General features: G+C 42.7%; 1 protein-coding gene across 4 annotated transcripts in view; it reads left to right on the forward strand.

The window, feature by feature from the left end:
- The window catches only part of sez6b (seizure related 6 homolog b), a 542199-nt gene that overhangs the window by 213232 nt on the left and 311122 nt on the right, over positions 1 to 17845 (forward strand). For all 4 annotated transcript variants that reach the window (XM_078166884.1, XM_078166883.1, XM_033632224.2 and 1 more), the window contains 2 exons: positions 11058 to 11633; positions 16618 to 16751. In XM_078166884.1, coding sequence (XP_078023010.1) covers positions 11378 to 11633; positions 16618 to 16751 — 390 coding nt within the window. In that variant the 5' untranslated portion in view covers positions 11058 to 11377. The remainder of the gene's footprint in view (positions 1 to 11057; positions 11634 to 16617; positions 16752 to 17845) is intronic.

Genomic DNA, 17845 nt, shown 5'->3' on the forward strand with positions numbered 1-17845 from the left:
CTTATGAATATAAACTCAAGAAAAAGATGCAATAGAACCTTGAACATTACAGGTGTAAGATGATCTGATTAGATATCAGGACACCTTGAGGCATCAGAGTGCATATTAATGAGTCTAAACTGAAAGACAAGAAGGAGACAAGGACATCTTCTTAATGCTCTACAATGCACATTTATATAAATACCTATTGTGCAATGTGAAGTCATAATGACATGATATATTTGTGGCACTTTACCACATGGAATATACCTCCCACCATTTAACACACAGCTAAATCATGACTGCTAGTGATAAGCACAAACTGGTTTATACTTATACAGTGTGTGGACATGTACCAGTCAATGGCAAAATATGTAGTTAATCTATGTTAGTGCTGCACGATTTGGTAAAAATGTGCGATTGCGATTATGGTGGACAATATCGCGATTTGCGATTGCGATTACAATATAATTACAATATACAATATAATAAATAAATGGTATCATGAGTCTTTTTGCTTGATTCAGTGTTTCCCCTACATTATATTAGGAGGGCACTGACCTGACATAGTTATTGTTATGGACAGACAGTGTGTCAATGACCATCAACAGACTGAGCACAGTCAAACATGCTGCTCACACAGCAGCGCAGCACCGAATTGTACACACAGCAGAGCGAGCCTGTGTTGCGTTCAGGCGTTGTCACGTAAGTGACAAATTCCAGCGCACAACACAGCAGCATGTCAAGTGGGCCGAAACCGAGCAAAATTGCTCAATTTTTCATTTGTTATGGAGTCCATGATTCCCCTGTGACACTGACAAATGTTTGCTTAACTGTGCTTGGATGTTGTTTTATGAGGCTCTGGCGGCTTTCAGTTGTCTCTTTGTCTTTAACGTTACGGCCAGGGTCCACCGGCTGCAAACGTAAGCGTCACGTCAGCGCAGCGTTGCGGCGTATTCATATGGGCTCCACTGACTGCGTATGGAAGCAACACTTAGAGAAGCCGAGCCAAGAGGCTGCATGTAGGCTGCATGAAATGTTAAAGCATTTTCCACCTAAGTTATTACATATAGCTATTTGAGTTATCTACAAGTTTACTGTAGCCTACTGTTTGTCATCTACTCGCTTTGTCTGTGGCAGACATTTACACAATGTCAAGGATAAACATGGGTAAATGCATGAAAAAAAAATCATCACATATCACCTCTGATAATGGTTTATTCATTTAAAAACACATTGTGCTCGTTTAGCACACTATTTCATGTAGTTTTCATCTGCTGGAGGGTCGCGTAGCGCGACAAAAATAGAAGAGCATCCTAAAATAGAGAGTTGTCGCGCGGCAGACAGGGGTTGTTGTGCCGCTCCCGTTGCCGGTGGAGCTGCTGTAATTGATTAACAGGGGGGCGAGCTGCTACGGGACTCGCGCTGCAGACGTGTCACGCCGCTGACGTGCCCGGTGGACCCCGGCCGTTACACGCAGTGTTGCCAATTTAGCGACTTTGTCGCTATATTTAGTGACTTTTCAGACCCCTCTAGCGACTCTTTTTCAAAAAAGCGACTAGCGACAAATCTAGTGACTTTTTCTGATGTTATTGAAGACTTGTGGAGACTCTGTTGTGAGAGCACGTATCATTCTTATTCTTCTCAACGAGCAGCGGATGCTACCGTGGGCTCCTCTCTCGCCCCAAATCACTCACAGACGGCCCAGTCCTCCCTCCCAGCAGCAGTCAGAGCAGGAGACGTTAACCTGCCTGACATCGCGATTGCGATTAGATTAATCGTGCAGCACTAATCTATGTGTAAGCTGCATTATGTAAATTGTAAAATCATTTTTGGAGTCTGACGCATAAGGACCTAAAATTGAATACTGGTGCTCGGGCAGTTACTTCCAGCATAAGACACTGATGAAAGAAGCAGTCCTTTCACGTCAGCATGATATGCGGCCAGTGTTATTGTTTAACAACACCTGGGGCCTGTATCACGAAGCAGGATTAATGTCTTAGCGAGGTAACTTAAGGGTTAACCCTGGGTTTTCGGTCTCACAAAGCCGGTTCAGTTCTTAAGGGGGTAGATCACCATGGTAACTTACTCTGAACGGCTATCCTGCTCCGGAGCAGGGTAAGTTCAGGGTTGAATCTGATCCTATAGACGAATTCGACGAGCGACTTGTGTATGCCGCCATCTTGCGGCGGTGCCATTGCTGCGGTGACATGTGTCAGTCATCAATTCATTATGCTGTCATTGTGAACTGACTCTCTACAATGACAGCATCATGAATAGCTGGATTGATGATGTTAGACAGTGGCCTCCGGTAACTGATGAAGGTATCTTAAATGAGTACCGATATTAATTTAGAAATTAATCATTTGTTTGAGCGATAAGCAGGGAAGATTAGAGTAATAGGGAGATAATAGACTGTATCATTAAAGCTATAGTGCGTAACTTCTACAGGTCCGTAAATGTCCGTTTCACCCAAGCCACTACTAGAGGAGATGACACAATGCTGATTAAGCCGATCGGCTCCTCTAACATCTTGCGGTATTTTTCAATATATATCATTTTTAGTTTGCGTGTCGACCGGCAACATTCCCGCGCTGGCGCACAGGAAATGCTTCCTCACAACAAGAAGGGAGGGGGAGGAAGAGCGGAGAGTGTCATAGCAAGAGGTAGAGTGCAGGTAGAAAGAGAAAGCAACATGGCGGAGAAGCGGAGGAAGAAGGAAGGAAGAAATTGGGCTGAGGGCAGACACGGATGTTGCCTTGCTGCTGTTGGATAAGTAAGTGACTTGGTTTATAATTATATTATGAGTAGTTACTCTGTGTACACGGTGTGTAGCGAGTGTTACTCTATGTACACGGTGTGTGGCGACTGGCGAGTGTTACTCTGTGTACATGGAAGTGCCACCGGCTTATTAGTTGTAATAACGCATTATCCGCTGGGAGGCGACAGAAGTTACACACTATAGCTTTAAACACTGTGTAATATAACGTTAGCATACATTACGTGAACTGACGTTAGCAAGCTAGCAGCGTGACATTTAATCATTATGGACAGGCTACGTGACTAAAAACAACAACACTTGTTTGTGTTTTGTTTTAGGTATTCAAGAATATTTTATTGATCACCTGGCCTCCGATGACCAGAAAAACGGCAATTACAGGTCTCTGATTGAGGGTCAAAATTACCTGAGCTCCAGATGGGTCGGGCAAATTTTACACCGCCTTTTAGACGACCATCACATCATATTGAAGGCGATCAATATTGATCGGCTTCAATATGATGTGATGGTCACGTAGCCTGTCCATAATGATTAAATGTCACGCTGCTAGCTTGCTAACGTCAGCACACATAACATATGCTAACGTTATATTACACAGTGTTTAATGATACAGTCTATTATCTCCCTATTACTCTAACCTTCCCTGCTTATTGCTCAAACAAATGATTAATTTCTAAATTAATATCGGTACTCATTTAAGATACCTTCATCAGTTACCGGAGGCCACTGTCTAACATCATCAATCCAGCTATTCATGATGCTGTCATTGTAGAGAGTTAGTTCACAATGACAGCATAATGAATTGATGACTGACACATGTCACCGCAGCAATGGCGCCGCTGCAAGATGGCAACAAATCGCTCACCGAATTCCTCTATAAATAGCACCACCCACTGGCCAATCAGCTGTTCGGGAAAAAAAATGACTCCGCTGACAGAAATGCAGCCCAGTCATGACGGAAAGTTTAATTAATTTGATTGATTTTGATTTGAAAGTTTATTTTGAACATTAAAAAAGAAGAGAAAGCAACAACAACAGACAATCAAAAGATTGTTCAAAAAGGAGTGGAAAGAAGTCAAAATTTCATCCCACCCCTTCATAAGAAAGGAACTGATAATTTGCGGGCACTTAATAGCACCATTAATTAGTGCCAACATTTTTTTTTTGTTGGAGGAAATGATCCCTGTTAAAGATAATGGACCTAACTGACAGCTTTGCTGCTGGAAATGTGGAAAGTAGCCTATCATGTCTACACTTCATGGTGTTTGAGGAATTTTCCTTTTTCTTTTTTAAAGAGGGAGACTAGGTATATTTTTGCGCAGCTGTTAATTTCTAACACAGCTCAATATCAGGATGATTTTATTCAGACTATCAATTTGGTGTTGATATGATTTAATTGTGGCGTCAGCTTTAAGCTTTATTGTAGCATATATAACGTTACGACACAGAAGACCAATTTATCAGACGCAATGATGTTAGACGATAATTGTAATACTCGCAATTCATCTGCGCAGCATTGATTTCATGGGATTCAAGGGTGTGATCAGTGTCAGATGTACAGGTACAGGTAGCTACTGTAGCTACTTGAACCAGTGATGAGTAATTTAACCTACACATCATTTTATTTGCTACCTTATTTTCTCTTGATTTTTCCCTCTCTCCTCCTCTATTTCTTCTTTCCTTACTCATTTTTTTTCTTCTCTATTATGTGATTTCATTGATGTTTTGACAGGGGAATTTCTTTGATAAGCTTTTAGTGGCTTCTAACCTCTCCGGCACTTTTTTTTTTTATCTTTTAAATTTTATACTGTCTGTTTTTAACATTATGTGCAAATAAACTAATCTAAACTAAAACTAAACATTATTCATCCCATTATGCGTTGCCACGCATGTTTCCTCCTCCTGCAGCTGCCACGGTGTTGGCCTTTTCTGTAATGTTGCTTTTCTCCTCCTCATATTTTAGTAGAATTAATCTCTGATCCTCACGAGAAATACTTTTTTTTCCCCTCACATACGGCGCTCTGTGAGGACGCTCAGTGACGCTCAGTGATGCTGCGCTTCTCTCATGATTGTGATTGGTCCGCTGCGTGCGCGTTCACGGCTCTTGATAAAGCAACCCTGGGTTGAGTTACCGAGTGGATATCCAGCGTCGTGATACCGATTATCCTGATTGCCATTGTTAGGGTTAGTCAACCCAGGATAGCTCTGGGTAACCCAGGAAAGGTTGATCTCGCTTCATGATACAGGCCCCTGGTGGCATCAGGGGGAAATGTGGTGGGACAACAACGAAAGTTACAGAAAGCACGGTGGGCGGGAGGACTGGTGGATGGGTCAAACAGGGATGGATGCCAGGAGGCAGGTGTTCTGTGCCCGGATGTTTGTAAAACCAAACTGTTTTGTTTTTTTGTTTTTTTCTAAACCCAAGCACATGCTTTTGTTGCCTGACCATGTGCATTTGTTGTGGTGCATTTATTTCTAAAGAGAATGTATGCAAAGTGTATGTTTCCTGTGAAAAAGGAAGTGTATTTTGAAAACAGACAATGTATGTACAAGGGTGAAGTTGACGCGGCATCCCAGAATGTCAATAACCAATGCACCCAGGGTATCTTAGAGGTCATATGCCGACGTGAAATGTCCATGACCAAAGGTCGATATATGACAAGGTCTGGGTGAGAATGTGTTGGTAAACCCTTTTTTAAAGCTGTGTCCTCCAGCAGCATCTGTCATGTTTCATTCACACATATGACAAAACACACCGCTCACCCAGAGTGTGTACATTATCTTGCACACCTTGTGGCAGCAGGGTAATGACAGACCTCCAGTCAGTCAATGTTGGATTCTGTCTCATTCATTGTATGTCTTGTAGCTTTACCTGCCAATGTGTCTGATTCTGTACAAAGAGCAGCATGTGTTTGAGAAGCGAGGTGCAGGGTGGGATGTGGCTCAGCTACAATAAACCCTGATTGTTTGAAGCAGATAGCTATTAGCTGGCAGAGAGTGGGAGCTATTATGGTGGAAATGAAGCATTGTTAAAGAAACATAAGACTTCCCTCAGCGGATGATAGCCTCCTGAAGGGGTCTCAGATTAGATCTCACAGGTGCACTTGGGAGGGGAGTGCTGATCATTACACTGGGAGAATTATAGCGGCTCATCAAATCTCCTCAGGAATGAATATTAAGTCTTATTACGAGGAGGATAGGGAGGGAGGAAGCCACTGATGTGAGCAATTTATGAGAATTGTTTGGGTTGTACCGTGTGGCTTTTTACAAGAAGTTTTCAGTCTGCCAATCGACTCACAGTGGTGTGACAGCACTAATGCACTGCTCCACATAAAGACATGTTGAAAGGAAATATGGCTAAAACTCAGCTTTGAAAGATGGAATGACTTTGCTTTGCAGAGTGCAGAGCTGTGTGAGTGAATGTCCCTGTCTCCATTCAGAGTATAAGACAGGTTTTTTCTGCTTTCATGTCAGAGTGAAGTACAGTGAAGCAGAGCAGTGAACGGGGAGAGATAAAGAGGGCGAGTGAATTTCAGATTTATTCTCTGGCTATGAAGTTGTACTTTCTGCTGTCAAAATCACTGCAGCTCTGTGAAATAAAACTTGGATTTCATGACTGAGATAAATCTGTGACACCCTTCTCTGGGTAGAGAAACAGGGTTGCTGGGCAGCACATACTGTATTCACATACTGTATACAGTAATATACTAGGCTATATACTCATAACATATGTAAATACCTTGTAGTAGCACATCATTAAAATAAACACTACACAGCAGTAAAGTCTAGTTATAGCACAACTCCAATAGAAATGTCCTCTCTGCGGAGAGGGAGACCCGGGCCTCGGGAGTATGTGCAGGGCCGGGAGGGCGGGCTCCACGGAGAGGGAGGCCTCCGTGTTTGAGACAGCAGCGGGCGGTGGACGCTCCCAGAGAGGGGAGAGGGAGAAATATAACAACATAAGATAAAACAGGAAAAACCTGTCTCCCTCTTTTATTTTATTTTCAGCGTTTCAGACGGAAAAGTTTTGGTGACAGCAACACTGCCCCCATGGTTTCCGGTGGTACTGCTCTGTTTGGCCCGTATCCGTAAGCTTTATTGAAACGTGCAGAAATACGGACGAAATGAATGTGGAGCACGGACAGAAGGCTCTGTCCGTATCCGGATCGGTACTTAACGTTGAGCATAAATGGGCCTTTATGCTTACATGGTACATATTTCTTTCTAATTTTGTACATAATCAAATTACCACATACCTTGTGACACACAGAGAACAGTGGACCAGGAGGTTAAAGAGCTCAAGGCAAAATATAATGAATCCGCCGTGTGTAGTGTGCAGCGTAGTCTGTTGTGTGCTCTGTACCTGAGGTACTGTAAGGCAACAGGGTATGTGCCTACATAATGCACAGAGGGTGAAAAGAATGACTGCTGCAGGGACCCACATATTAAGTTTAAGATAGCCTATGAGGTAGTTTGAAGTATGCCAGAAACAAATTAGTTCGTATGACATGTTCTCCAACACATTCTTACTTCCAGCTCGTCACATATCGCTGCTTGTTCAGTGGATTTTTAACGTCTACATATGACGCTCTTGGTCTGTTGTTAACCCTCTGGGACGCCATGTCAATTTAAGCCTGTTACATGCATTGTAGCTTTATAAAATACACTTGTGTTTTCACAGGAATTGTATAGTTTATGCATATAATCTTTTTCAAAATAAACTTAAAATGTTGGTAAGTCACCTTGTTTTTACAAATATTGGCTTGTACAACAAAAGCACATGGTCAGGTTTAGAAAAAAAAAAACATTGTAGTTTGGCTCAACATTCATACAGGAAGTGAGCATCAGGCTTCTGGGGCTGTAGCGACTCTCCAGCTCCTTATTTTACGTTGTTTTCCAGCAGCATGTCAAACTGACATCGTCCAGCGGCATTATAAACTTGGTGTTTCTCAAAGTCAAGGAAGGATCCTCAAACAGATGAATTTGAAGGACGCTATGTCATTGACCCCCGCCGAAGGACTGTTCCAATGTCAAGGATCCTTCCGAGTTTCACGGAGGACTGAGTCCTTCTTTCAGAGAAACTGGAAGGATGCATGTGTAGATCCTCCACGGGTATAAAATCCCCACAATGCTTTGCGCACGATTTGCTGGAAGTGAGGGTGGGGCCTCTGCAATGAAACGGAGCCCGGAGCTGGAGCTCGGCAAGATTTTGATAAATATGCCATTTATTTGGATCAATGTCTTCAGAGTTTTTATCATACAAGCGTGGAAAAAATATTGACAGAAACTTCATAATTTACACTTTTCATTGCATCCACTGCCAAACAATGAGATTTTTTAAATAACGTGATTTAGATAAAACATAGAAGTTTTGAAATTAATTATTAACAGCAGAGATGGAGCGCTAAGTGTCCCCCTCCCCTCCACCTCCCGCTATTCACATGACAACGACATGGTAATTGCTTTCATTCTGTCAGTTTCAATAGGTGCATTTTTCGGGGGAATCATGGTGAGAATGGCCAGAGTAGACACATTAGAATATCCTGCAGGGCAAAGCAACACTCATTTGTTTTGAGGTGAATTTATTTCAGTGGATTACCCGGCGGTATCATGTACAACCGGTGTGCTCAGTTGTTTCTGAGCAGCGCAGCTCATCAGATCAGATCCGTAGTTCATATTATTGTAGCACAATGTGTGGTGACACACAGAAAATATGGATCACTTTGAAATGAGTGATTCTATGTGTGAGTCTGTGTATATACTATAAATGATAACTTAGAACTTTTTTCAGCTGCTGTCTTATCTCCTAAATATGATCCAGAAATATATTCTCTCTAAAAGTCACATGATTCTGACAATACTGATACATTTGTTTAAAATTGTACAACAACATTAGAGAGTGCCAAAATTATCACAGCACCCTAAAACCCCCTTAGTTTGCTGAGGATTAATGATGATCACATGGGGACACTTGTTAACCTGTTCCAATGTGTGTTCACTGAGTGCAAGGGAGGACTCTTGCCTTACCTCTGCAGGATCCTTCCTTGGGTGGATGGGTCCTTGACTTTGAGAAACACCCACTGATGCCGCCTAGTGTTGTCTCATACCATAGTGAAAGAATGGCTTTTCTCATCTGTGTCTGACACAGAAATCCCTGATAGAGTGGCAGTATGTGATGATTTTGGAACGAGAATGGGTTGTGTTCTCTGACCACATCAAAAGACAAAGATTTAGTAGGTCTGCATGGCAACATTCAGAGGCGGGACAAAAAATGGCCATCATGCAGAGTGAAATAGTTTGGTTTCCTTAAGGGCACTTGTGTTGTTGCACCCAGTTGTGACAGAAATAGGTGTATTAAGAATGAATAAAGAGAGCTTTAGAAAGAGGTTCAAGCCCTGCTTACTTTCTTACCTTCACATACCTGACCCATCACTGTGTCAAGAAGGCATGAATGTGATTTTTGGTTACAGAAATTGTTGGAGGAAATTCTGACATGGTGTAGGGGAAAGGTACCCTGGAAATCCAGAGTTTTTGCGAGAGCACAATTTGAATTTGCTCAGCGAATCACTCTGGCAATCAGTAATGATGCTTATTACCTATGCCCATGAAACCGAGCTGCACCAATCACATCGGTGTATCTGATACAGGCGGGCCGGAGGTGAGCTAAACAGATGACGACAGTGCTGCGACGACAAAGTCCGGAATCAGTCAGTAAATATTGCAAGATGGCTACGGATGAACACCAGTTGTTTGAAACGGCTTTGGCCGCTACAATGAACGAGTTAGACTTGGCTTTTTCTCTAAAAGAGGAACAGAGGACGGCGCTCGAGTCTTTCCTTTGCAAGAAGGACGTTTTTGCTGTTTTGCCAACCGGATACGGCAAGAGTCTAATCTACCAGTTAGCTCCGCTGGTAGCTAAGCGTATACGTCACTCCGTGTATTGTTCTGATTGGTCGTAGTGTTATCCAATTGTGTGCAGTGATATGTACAAATGCATGCTTGGTGCCGCCCCTCAAGTTGGGCCATTTTCATTACTCTTGGCCAGATCTTAAATTTTTCTAGATTTGGGTCTGGATTTCCAGGCTAGGGGAAAGGAGGGTCAGATGCTGCATTGGTAAAAGCACCCCAACACCTTTTCTGGTCCTGACTGGTTCAGACATGTCCTGTGGAGGCTAATAGATTGATTTTATTTGATGATAAACATTGTGGTCCATCAACATAAAACTTGCAAACTCATTGGCCATGTTGGAGGATGTTTCTTGTTATAGGGAAAAAAAAGACCAAACACAGCAACACACCTTTATACATCAGTTTGGATGATATCCTACAAATTAGTGCACCACAAATGATGTTACATCCTTAACACCAAGTTAGGTAATTAACATAAAGCTACAAAGGGTAGGTTTCTCCCAGTCTCACTCTGAAGTCATCAAAAACCGGTGCTTGGTCAGTCACTTCTGGTGTTAGACACCAACAAAAAAGTTGTCCATTCACATTGACATAATATGTTGTCGGTTGACATTATTGTATAACAGTGCCTGGTGGCGTCAGAGTGAAATGTGGTGGGACAGTAACAAAAATTAAGGAGGCAGAAGTCTGAATAGGGTGGGGGGGAGGGGTGTTGGGTTATGAATGAATTACTGGCTCATCATTACATGGGATGTATACAAATTTTGGTGCATTATAGCAAATTTAAAATCCTTATTTGTTCCATCACTGGATGCAATTACATTTTTTATTCCTGTTAAACATAACATGGATGAAAAGGAAAATAAATATCCCTCATCTAATTTTTTAATTTTTTATTTTGACATTAAGATGTTAAATAAGTGTAATGAAGTAAGATGAGAAAGGTTATTTCATGGCTATTTCTTTCCAGTAAAAAGTTTAATCATAGCCTCAGTCAAAAAGAAAAGAAATACAGGAGAAGAAATCCTGTCTTTACTTTCAGTAAAAAGGTGGCATGTCACTATGTTAAATCTGTTAAATATGGCTAGAATACGGCTGATTTGGCATTTTATGTTTTTGGGCTTGAAGGCTTGGTGGCCTCTGATGCAGAGATGTGTTATGACACAGGCTGGTTGCTTGCTGTAGCACATTCTCCATCATTTACCAATTGAAAATGGGATTGGCAGTGTGCTAAATGGCTGTGGATGGAAAGGTTTGGAGCCAAAGCAGAAAACAGGCAGTTAAGTGAAGCCAGAAATCTCTGCACCTGCACGGCCAAGTGATTATTGGGTCTGTGGTATGACTCAACATCCATCCAACCACATTTGTTATTCTCTTTCATTCTTCGCAGCCTCTGCTTCTGAGGATGGTCTTTCTATCACCCCAGGGGGCCCTCCAGAGAACGGTGCCAGCCTGTACCCCACCACCCAGGACACGGGCAGGAGGCTCCCCGTGGTCACCACAGCTCCACCTGTCAATGTCCCAAACCACTACCCGCTCTACAGGAATCCTCCCCAACACCAGGTCCCGTTCAGCCCTCATGGTCAGCAGAGCTACTTTGAAGACAGCAGGTTATCCAGCTCTCAGCCCACCCGCTCTACCCTGCCATCCCGGACTCCACTGGATAGTGATGATAAAAGGTCTTCATATGAGAGTGCTGAAAGCTCCAACATGCAAACAACGCTTGTAATGCATGCATTAGCCCCCACTTCTCACTCCAACACTCCTGCTCCAGACACCAGCGCGGTTTTAAAAGATCCAGAACATGCTGCCACCATCCCCTCTGCTGCTACTGCTGCAAGGGAGGAAGATGAGGAGAGCCCAAATCAGCCTGGACTGAAGCAGAATGTGAGGCCTGGCAGTGATGAAGAGAAGACAACCACCACCATAATTACCACCACCGTCATCACCACCATGCAGAGTCCAAGTAAGATTATTACTTCTTTTATACCACAAAGTATAAGAAATGTATTATCATATTCCTTTTAATAATTTGCTGCGGTGTGCATGGTTAGTTAGTTAGTTATTTTATTGACACAAATAGATAAAATATTTGGGTAGAAACAATATACAAAAAAAATATTGCATACAGCAAATACATCAATAATATCATGCATAATGTGTGTGTGTGTGTGTGTGTGTGCGTGGTGTGTGTGTCATTAAATTGGAGAGATGCAGAGGGCTGCAGGCTGGAATCGTACCCGCAGAAAAGACTAAGCCTTCGTACATGGGGCGCCTGCTCTAACCACTAAGTCACTTACACCCCATGGTGCTCCTCAAACTTGACAGTACAATTTTTACTGAGCATCACCAACCATGATGATCTACTGCATTACCTTCAGTGAGTTATTTGGTCATTGTTTGCCAGTTTGTTTGCTGTTGATACATTCATGGAAAAGTTTGGTCTTATTTTGAAGCAGAACATCTGTAGAATAAATCCATACATGACATGTTATGATTCACTAAAGTTAGGCATGATTCAAGATAAATAAATCCCAGTTTCTAGCCCCACTAACAGTACTAACTACGCTAGCAACTACAACAGTGCTAATGGACCTAACAGTGTTAACAGGAGGGTGGGTGAAATGCCTCTGCATAAAGCTGTCCCACCACCGTGTTTGGGGATAATGTCATCAGCAGTGTCCTCTGTATCAGTGCAGCCCCAATATATGAGACCAATTCGCATTATCTTCCCTATGCACTGCCCTGCCAGTTGCAGGATTTGAGCGCAGTCTGAATCTTTCACATTGTCACGCCCTCTTGTCGCACCAGTAGCTTGCTCTGCATTGCAGGTATCCCAGAATGTTTTGTGCAGCAAATCAGTCACTTCCAATACACAATGAATAGGAGTGAATTCCTGGTTGCACATAGTGGGGCTGCACATGCACCTGGTTGGACCGGCTACCAAAACATTTAACAGAGAAACTTGGATCACAGCACACACAGAGGAAGTGTGATGCTCAGTTACAATGCCATTAAATTATTTATGCATCTTTTTACTGCTGTCATGCATACACACTGGACACACAACATGCCCTGCAGTCCTGGTTCTCTACCCACATGCCCCCAGACACACCTGGCAGAGATCTGCATTCTACTGAGTGCACTTTTGTAGCTCTTATTCTGTCATCACACCATCAAGTAATATCTTCTCTATGTGCACCTGTCACGATCACACAGCCATGGGGCTGAAATAAAGTACAACAGCACCGCTGCATTACTAACCCTTAATCAAGAGGAACAAACAGGGACCACAGCATGACACTCTCAGATTGTTGGTTATGAAGAGAGTGGATAGGGAAAATAAAAAAAATCAGAGTGGTGACTCAGTGAACTGTTCAGGTCGGAGAGAGCAAGATGGAAGCAGCTTGATTAATCAGCTCATCTGTGTGCAGGTTGACGGCAAAGCTAAGGCACGCAATACTGTACACAAAATCCCAGGCACAGGGTGAATGGCAACACTGTAGTGCAGTAATAATGTTGGAGTGGACACTCCCTGAGGTGAAGTGCCGAGGGAACACTGAGAGGATGTTCTTCATGAAGAAGCACTTCAGCAAAAGTTTACTTTGTAGCTCAGAGAGAGGGAGGGATGAAGGTGGTGGAGCAGAAAACCCCAAAGGCCACTAGGAAATATTCTGTCCTCAGCTGTCCCATCGCAGGGGTTAGTTGCTTAGAAAGGCAGTCACAAAGGCGGAAAACCTTCAAACAAAGTCAGATAGAGTGTTTGTGTGTTTATAACAATGTCTGTGCTTGGACAGTATTTGCATTTCCAGACATTGCTATACTGATTTATACTGGTTTGTTAATCTTGTCCTAAACAAGACTAATACCCCATTTACTCCTGGTATTGATGTGTGATCTGTATCTGTGTATCTGATCTGGATCAGGAAAAACTCATGTAAATGCAGGTGTAAATGCACACAGAAAGCAAGGCAGACAGAATGGATTGGCTGGAGCACACTTGGAGGTGGTCTGGCTTGCATTGTTGTGAAATCTCAGCCAGGTGTATATACATATGTACAGTGTGACCAAATTCTTAAAGCTACAATGTGTAATTTACGTGGTTGTTTATTAGCAAATATCAACTATTGCTTTCATAAATATATATTTGCTAAAGTGTAATGCAATTCACATACAAATGGAAGCTTTCTCATAGGCTTAGAATGATTTCTCTCTATATACACAGGCAGGGCGCGGTCTGCTGGAGGCTGCCCTCTTGCTTCGCCATTTTTGAATACAGTGGCCGAAAAGGATATACACGCTTCGCCTTTCACATTTACCTAGAACTTGCCGTCACTGGAGACGGTTAAGGTGAAGATCAATCCGGGGTGTTTCTGCGTGAACCTGCTTTGTACTTTTATGATTTATATTCTATGAACCAACCCACACTGGCGCCGGCCAACGCTCCGTGCCGCTCTGCTTCAGCCCACTGCTCTATTTCTAGCACGGCCGGCGCTCATGGCGGCGCTGCGAGAAAAGCCTTTTATGTACGTTTCAGCCGCCGTAGTATCAACTCCGGTTGTTTCAAATTTTTAATTAGACGACTTTGATAAGAAACTCACCCGTGAAATCCAAGTTGTTGTTGCCTCAAAGTTTTTCCTCTTCTTCTTCTGTTACTAGCAGTTGGCAACCGTTGGCAACTAGTGTAGGTACAGCCACCTAGCGGGCTGGGGTGGGAAATACACGTCGACGGTGCTGCTGCGCGCTGCTGCCAGTGTGTGTTGGGGGGCGGCACTTGACGGCCACAGCGCCGCGCCGGCGGCGGTGTGTGTTGCACTTAAGAGGGAAACCACGCAAACAAATAAAAGAAAAAGATCAGATAAGTGAGGACGGGACAAAATGCGAGTGAATATCGGCATTGCTTATTCCAGGTGGAAAGAACTCCTGTGGAAGAACACTCTGGAAACGCATATATTATAATCGTACCAACCTATATTTGCCGCACTGTGCCGTGACTATCACATAAAACATGTTATTTTAGCATTGCAGTGCTAATGTTTGCTCGTGTTACCAAAACAATTAGAGATAAAACACTCCTAACATAACGTTATATCTCACAGATAACCTATATGTCACTGGTAAGCTATAACACATTGTAGCGTTCGCCAGGACGTGTGGAAGGATGACGTTTATTACTGAACAGTACAGTTTACTGTTGGCCGTAACTACGCCAAAACAGCCAACAAACAAGAACTTAGCTGTAACTCCAACTGTGCACTCCTGCTTTCTCCTCCAGCTCGCTCATACACACACCAGCACGCGCACTCACACAGCCCTCATTCCCGTCACACTCGCACCCCGCCCCCCTACCTATATTCATTCAATCCCAAACATGCCATTAACTCACAGAACATTGACATTATAACAGAATATTTACTGCAGGGTCGCTACAACATCGTAACATGGTTTAGATTCCTAAATAAATATTCACCTCGTCGCTAGATAGGCCTACTCCTGAAAAACTTGAAAAACTTGTGGATGATCGTGGATGATCTCTGTCTGTGCAAGGCTTTTTGTCCTACGAGGCCACCGTCACTTACCCGACGGGAGGGGTGCGCGAGTAAGCGCGTATGAGCCCTGCAATCTAGAATTTCACCGCTGATGTCACTGTTACTCACCATTTTTACACACTGAGGCTTTAAAATAAAAAAATAAAGATAACAAATTAAAGGTTACTTGACTCCACCTCTTCCTGCTCTCTCAAGCTGTCCCATCAAAGATCTTAAGAGCAACCTGTCCTCTATGTGGGAAAAATAAGCAGAGCATTGCTACAGGAGAATATTGAGGGACTGCTACTACTTGCAGGACAAGTCACATGACCAAGAGACATGTTAAGTGAAATCTGTTTTATTTACACAGCCCAAAATCCTCACAGGGCTTAATACGGAAGCCCTCAGAGGCAAGTGAGGAAAATGTATTCTAGAGATCTATTTAAGTCTAGAACCCTTTTTTTCTTTCCACTCCAAAAACAGGTGGAGAAAAAAAAAAGTTATGCCGGCAGGTGTTTTTTAATTTTTTAATTTCTTAATTTTGTTAATAATCAACAAAAGGCTGAAGTGAACCACTACCTCATGCTCTGGATAGAGCTAAAAACATTCATATTTTTTTCTAGGTTAGTTTAAATTTCTCAATGCACTCTACACAGGGTGAATATGTTTTGTGTCAGCTAGTTATGTAATGTGTTACTGCCACCTCTTTCTTTTGGCTTGAAATGTATCTCAGTTGGCACTAAAATGCAGTTAGCAAGCTAGCTAGCTGGTAAACATATTGTTTATGGTTAACCAACAGCTACAACTTAGGTTAAGTCGACAGCAAAACTAACATTTGTTTACTATAATAAAGTGTGTCCCTGATACCATGACTTACATTTTCACAGATTTCAACCAATGATCCTGGCAAACCTTTGAACTGTTGGAAAAAAAGTACTTGGGCAATTAAAAAAAATCACTTTTTTTCCAGGGAGGAAAATAATCGTAGGAAAGTTTCAGTATGAAGAAACAGAATGAGAATATTAGGCAGATATTTATCAGCCAAGTTAGCAAGCTTGTGGAAAGTAATTTGCAGTTGGTCATGGGACCCTTGCCTTGCATGTTGTAGAGGTGTCTTGAGAGTATCCAGCATCACCTCTCTTGACCTGAGACACACCATGAATGTTGACACGTCTGTCATATCTGCCTACCTAATGTGGATATTGAGATGTGATCGCCATGGGAGCACACACAAGATAATGAGAGCACTTAGTAATATTTGCAAAGGCCTGTGAGCAGATGTGGGTATTCACACAATGTTTATACCATTGTGTGTGTGTGTGTGTGTGTGTGTCTGTGTGTGTGTCTGTGTCTGTGTGTCTTGTGTGTCTATCCACACTGCTTCCATGAGAATCATTTTCATGCTGCTGTATGTCCCTGCAGTTCCCTGCCAGCTGAACCTGACTGGGCCAGAAGGATACATAGAGGCTCCACCACAGACCAGCTCAGCTTTTCACTCCACTATGGACTGTAGCTACATCATCACTGTCTATATGGGCTATGGAGTGGAGGTCCAGGTAAGGGGCGGACCAACATCCATCTATTCAGCATATGTCTGTCTTCCGATACTGTCATGGAAAATTCTTATTTAGTAAACATACTGTTCTACAGTTTTTTCTTTACTATGTGAATGCAAAATTGCTTACATTGTGGTCTCCGCCACACTAGTTTATTAAAAAGTACAAGGGTATGATATAATTTATTTATTATTAAAAGTTATGGTATCAATGTTTAAAACATGGCTGTCAGATCTGTATGATATTCAATGAAAACATGGTTTTCATAGGATACTTCATAGACTTGAGGTATTGGCTGGTGGCTAGCACCTCCAAGTAAATCCAAAGTTGTCTTACCACAGGTTGTGTCTGGCTTACTAGTATAAGCCACAGGTAAACCTGTGTTCAGGAATCTGTTGGGTTTGTTCAGAGTTGGAGTGCACGTGTATCCAGTACCTTCTTCATGATCTCAGCAGGGAGAAAAGGCTGGTATCCAGGTGGTTGAAATCTCTAATGATTATCTGCCTTATTCTTGCAGTGCCCGAAGTAAAGATCCTTTAGGCAATTTTTGTTACCAGTCAGGATGCTCTCTATGGTGCAGGAGTGGAAATTAAATGGTATTCCGCAGTACTTGATTTCAGGGGGGTACCTACAATTTTCTCAACTAATATACATATATATATATATATATATCAGTTACCTCCTCCTCCTCTACATGGATGACATCAAGCTGTATGCCAGGATCTACAGACAGGATAGTCATTCAGACTAGTTAAGTGTGGTCGGATGGTGTCAAAGAGAGGAAAGATACTCAGAACAGAGGGGGTTGATCTACCAGAAGGCAGCATTGCAGATTTTCAGGACAGCTACAAATACCTTGGGGTCCTGCAGGCAAATGGGAACCATGAGGAGCCCACAAGGAAGTCAGGGTACTGGACATGGGATGACACCCCCCATGTATCATGAGAAGCTTCCTTGTCCTGACATCAGTGGCCTCTATCTCCTCCTTTGGCCAGCTTATTATACCAGCAGGGTATCTGATGACTGGTAGGGTATACGTGTTGATGCTTGGACAAGATTCTGTCTGTTCAGCCGACTTGTCAGGACCTGCCTTA

This window comes from Epinephelus lanceolatus, chromosome 4, assembly GCF_041903045.1.
Source record: "Epinephelus lanceolatus isolate andai-2023 chromosome 4, ASM4190304v1, whole genome shotgun sequence".
Lineage (NCBI taxonomy): Eukaryota > Metazoa > Chordata > Actinopteri > Perciformes > Serranidae > Epinephelus > Epinephelus lanceolatus.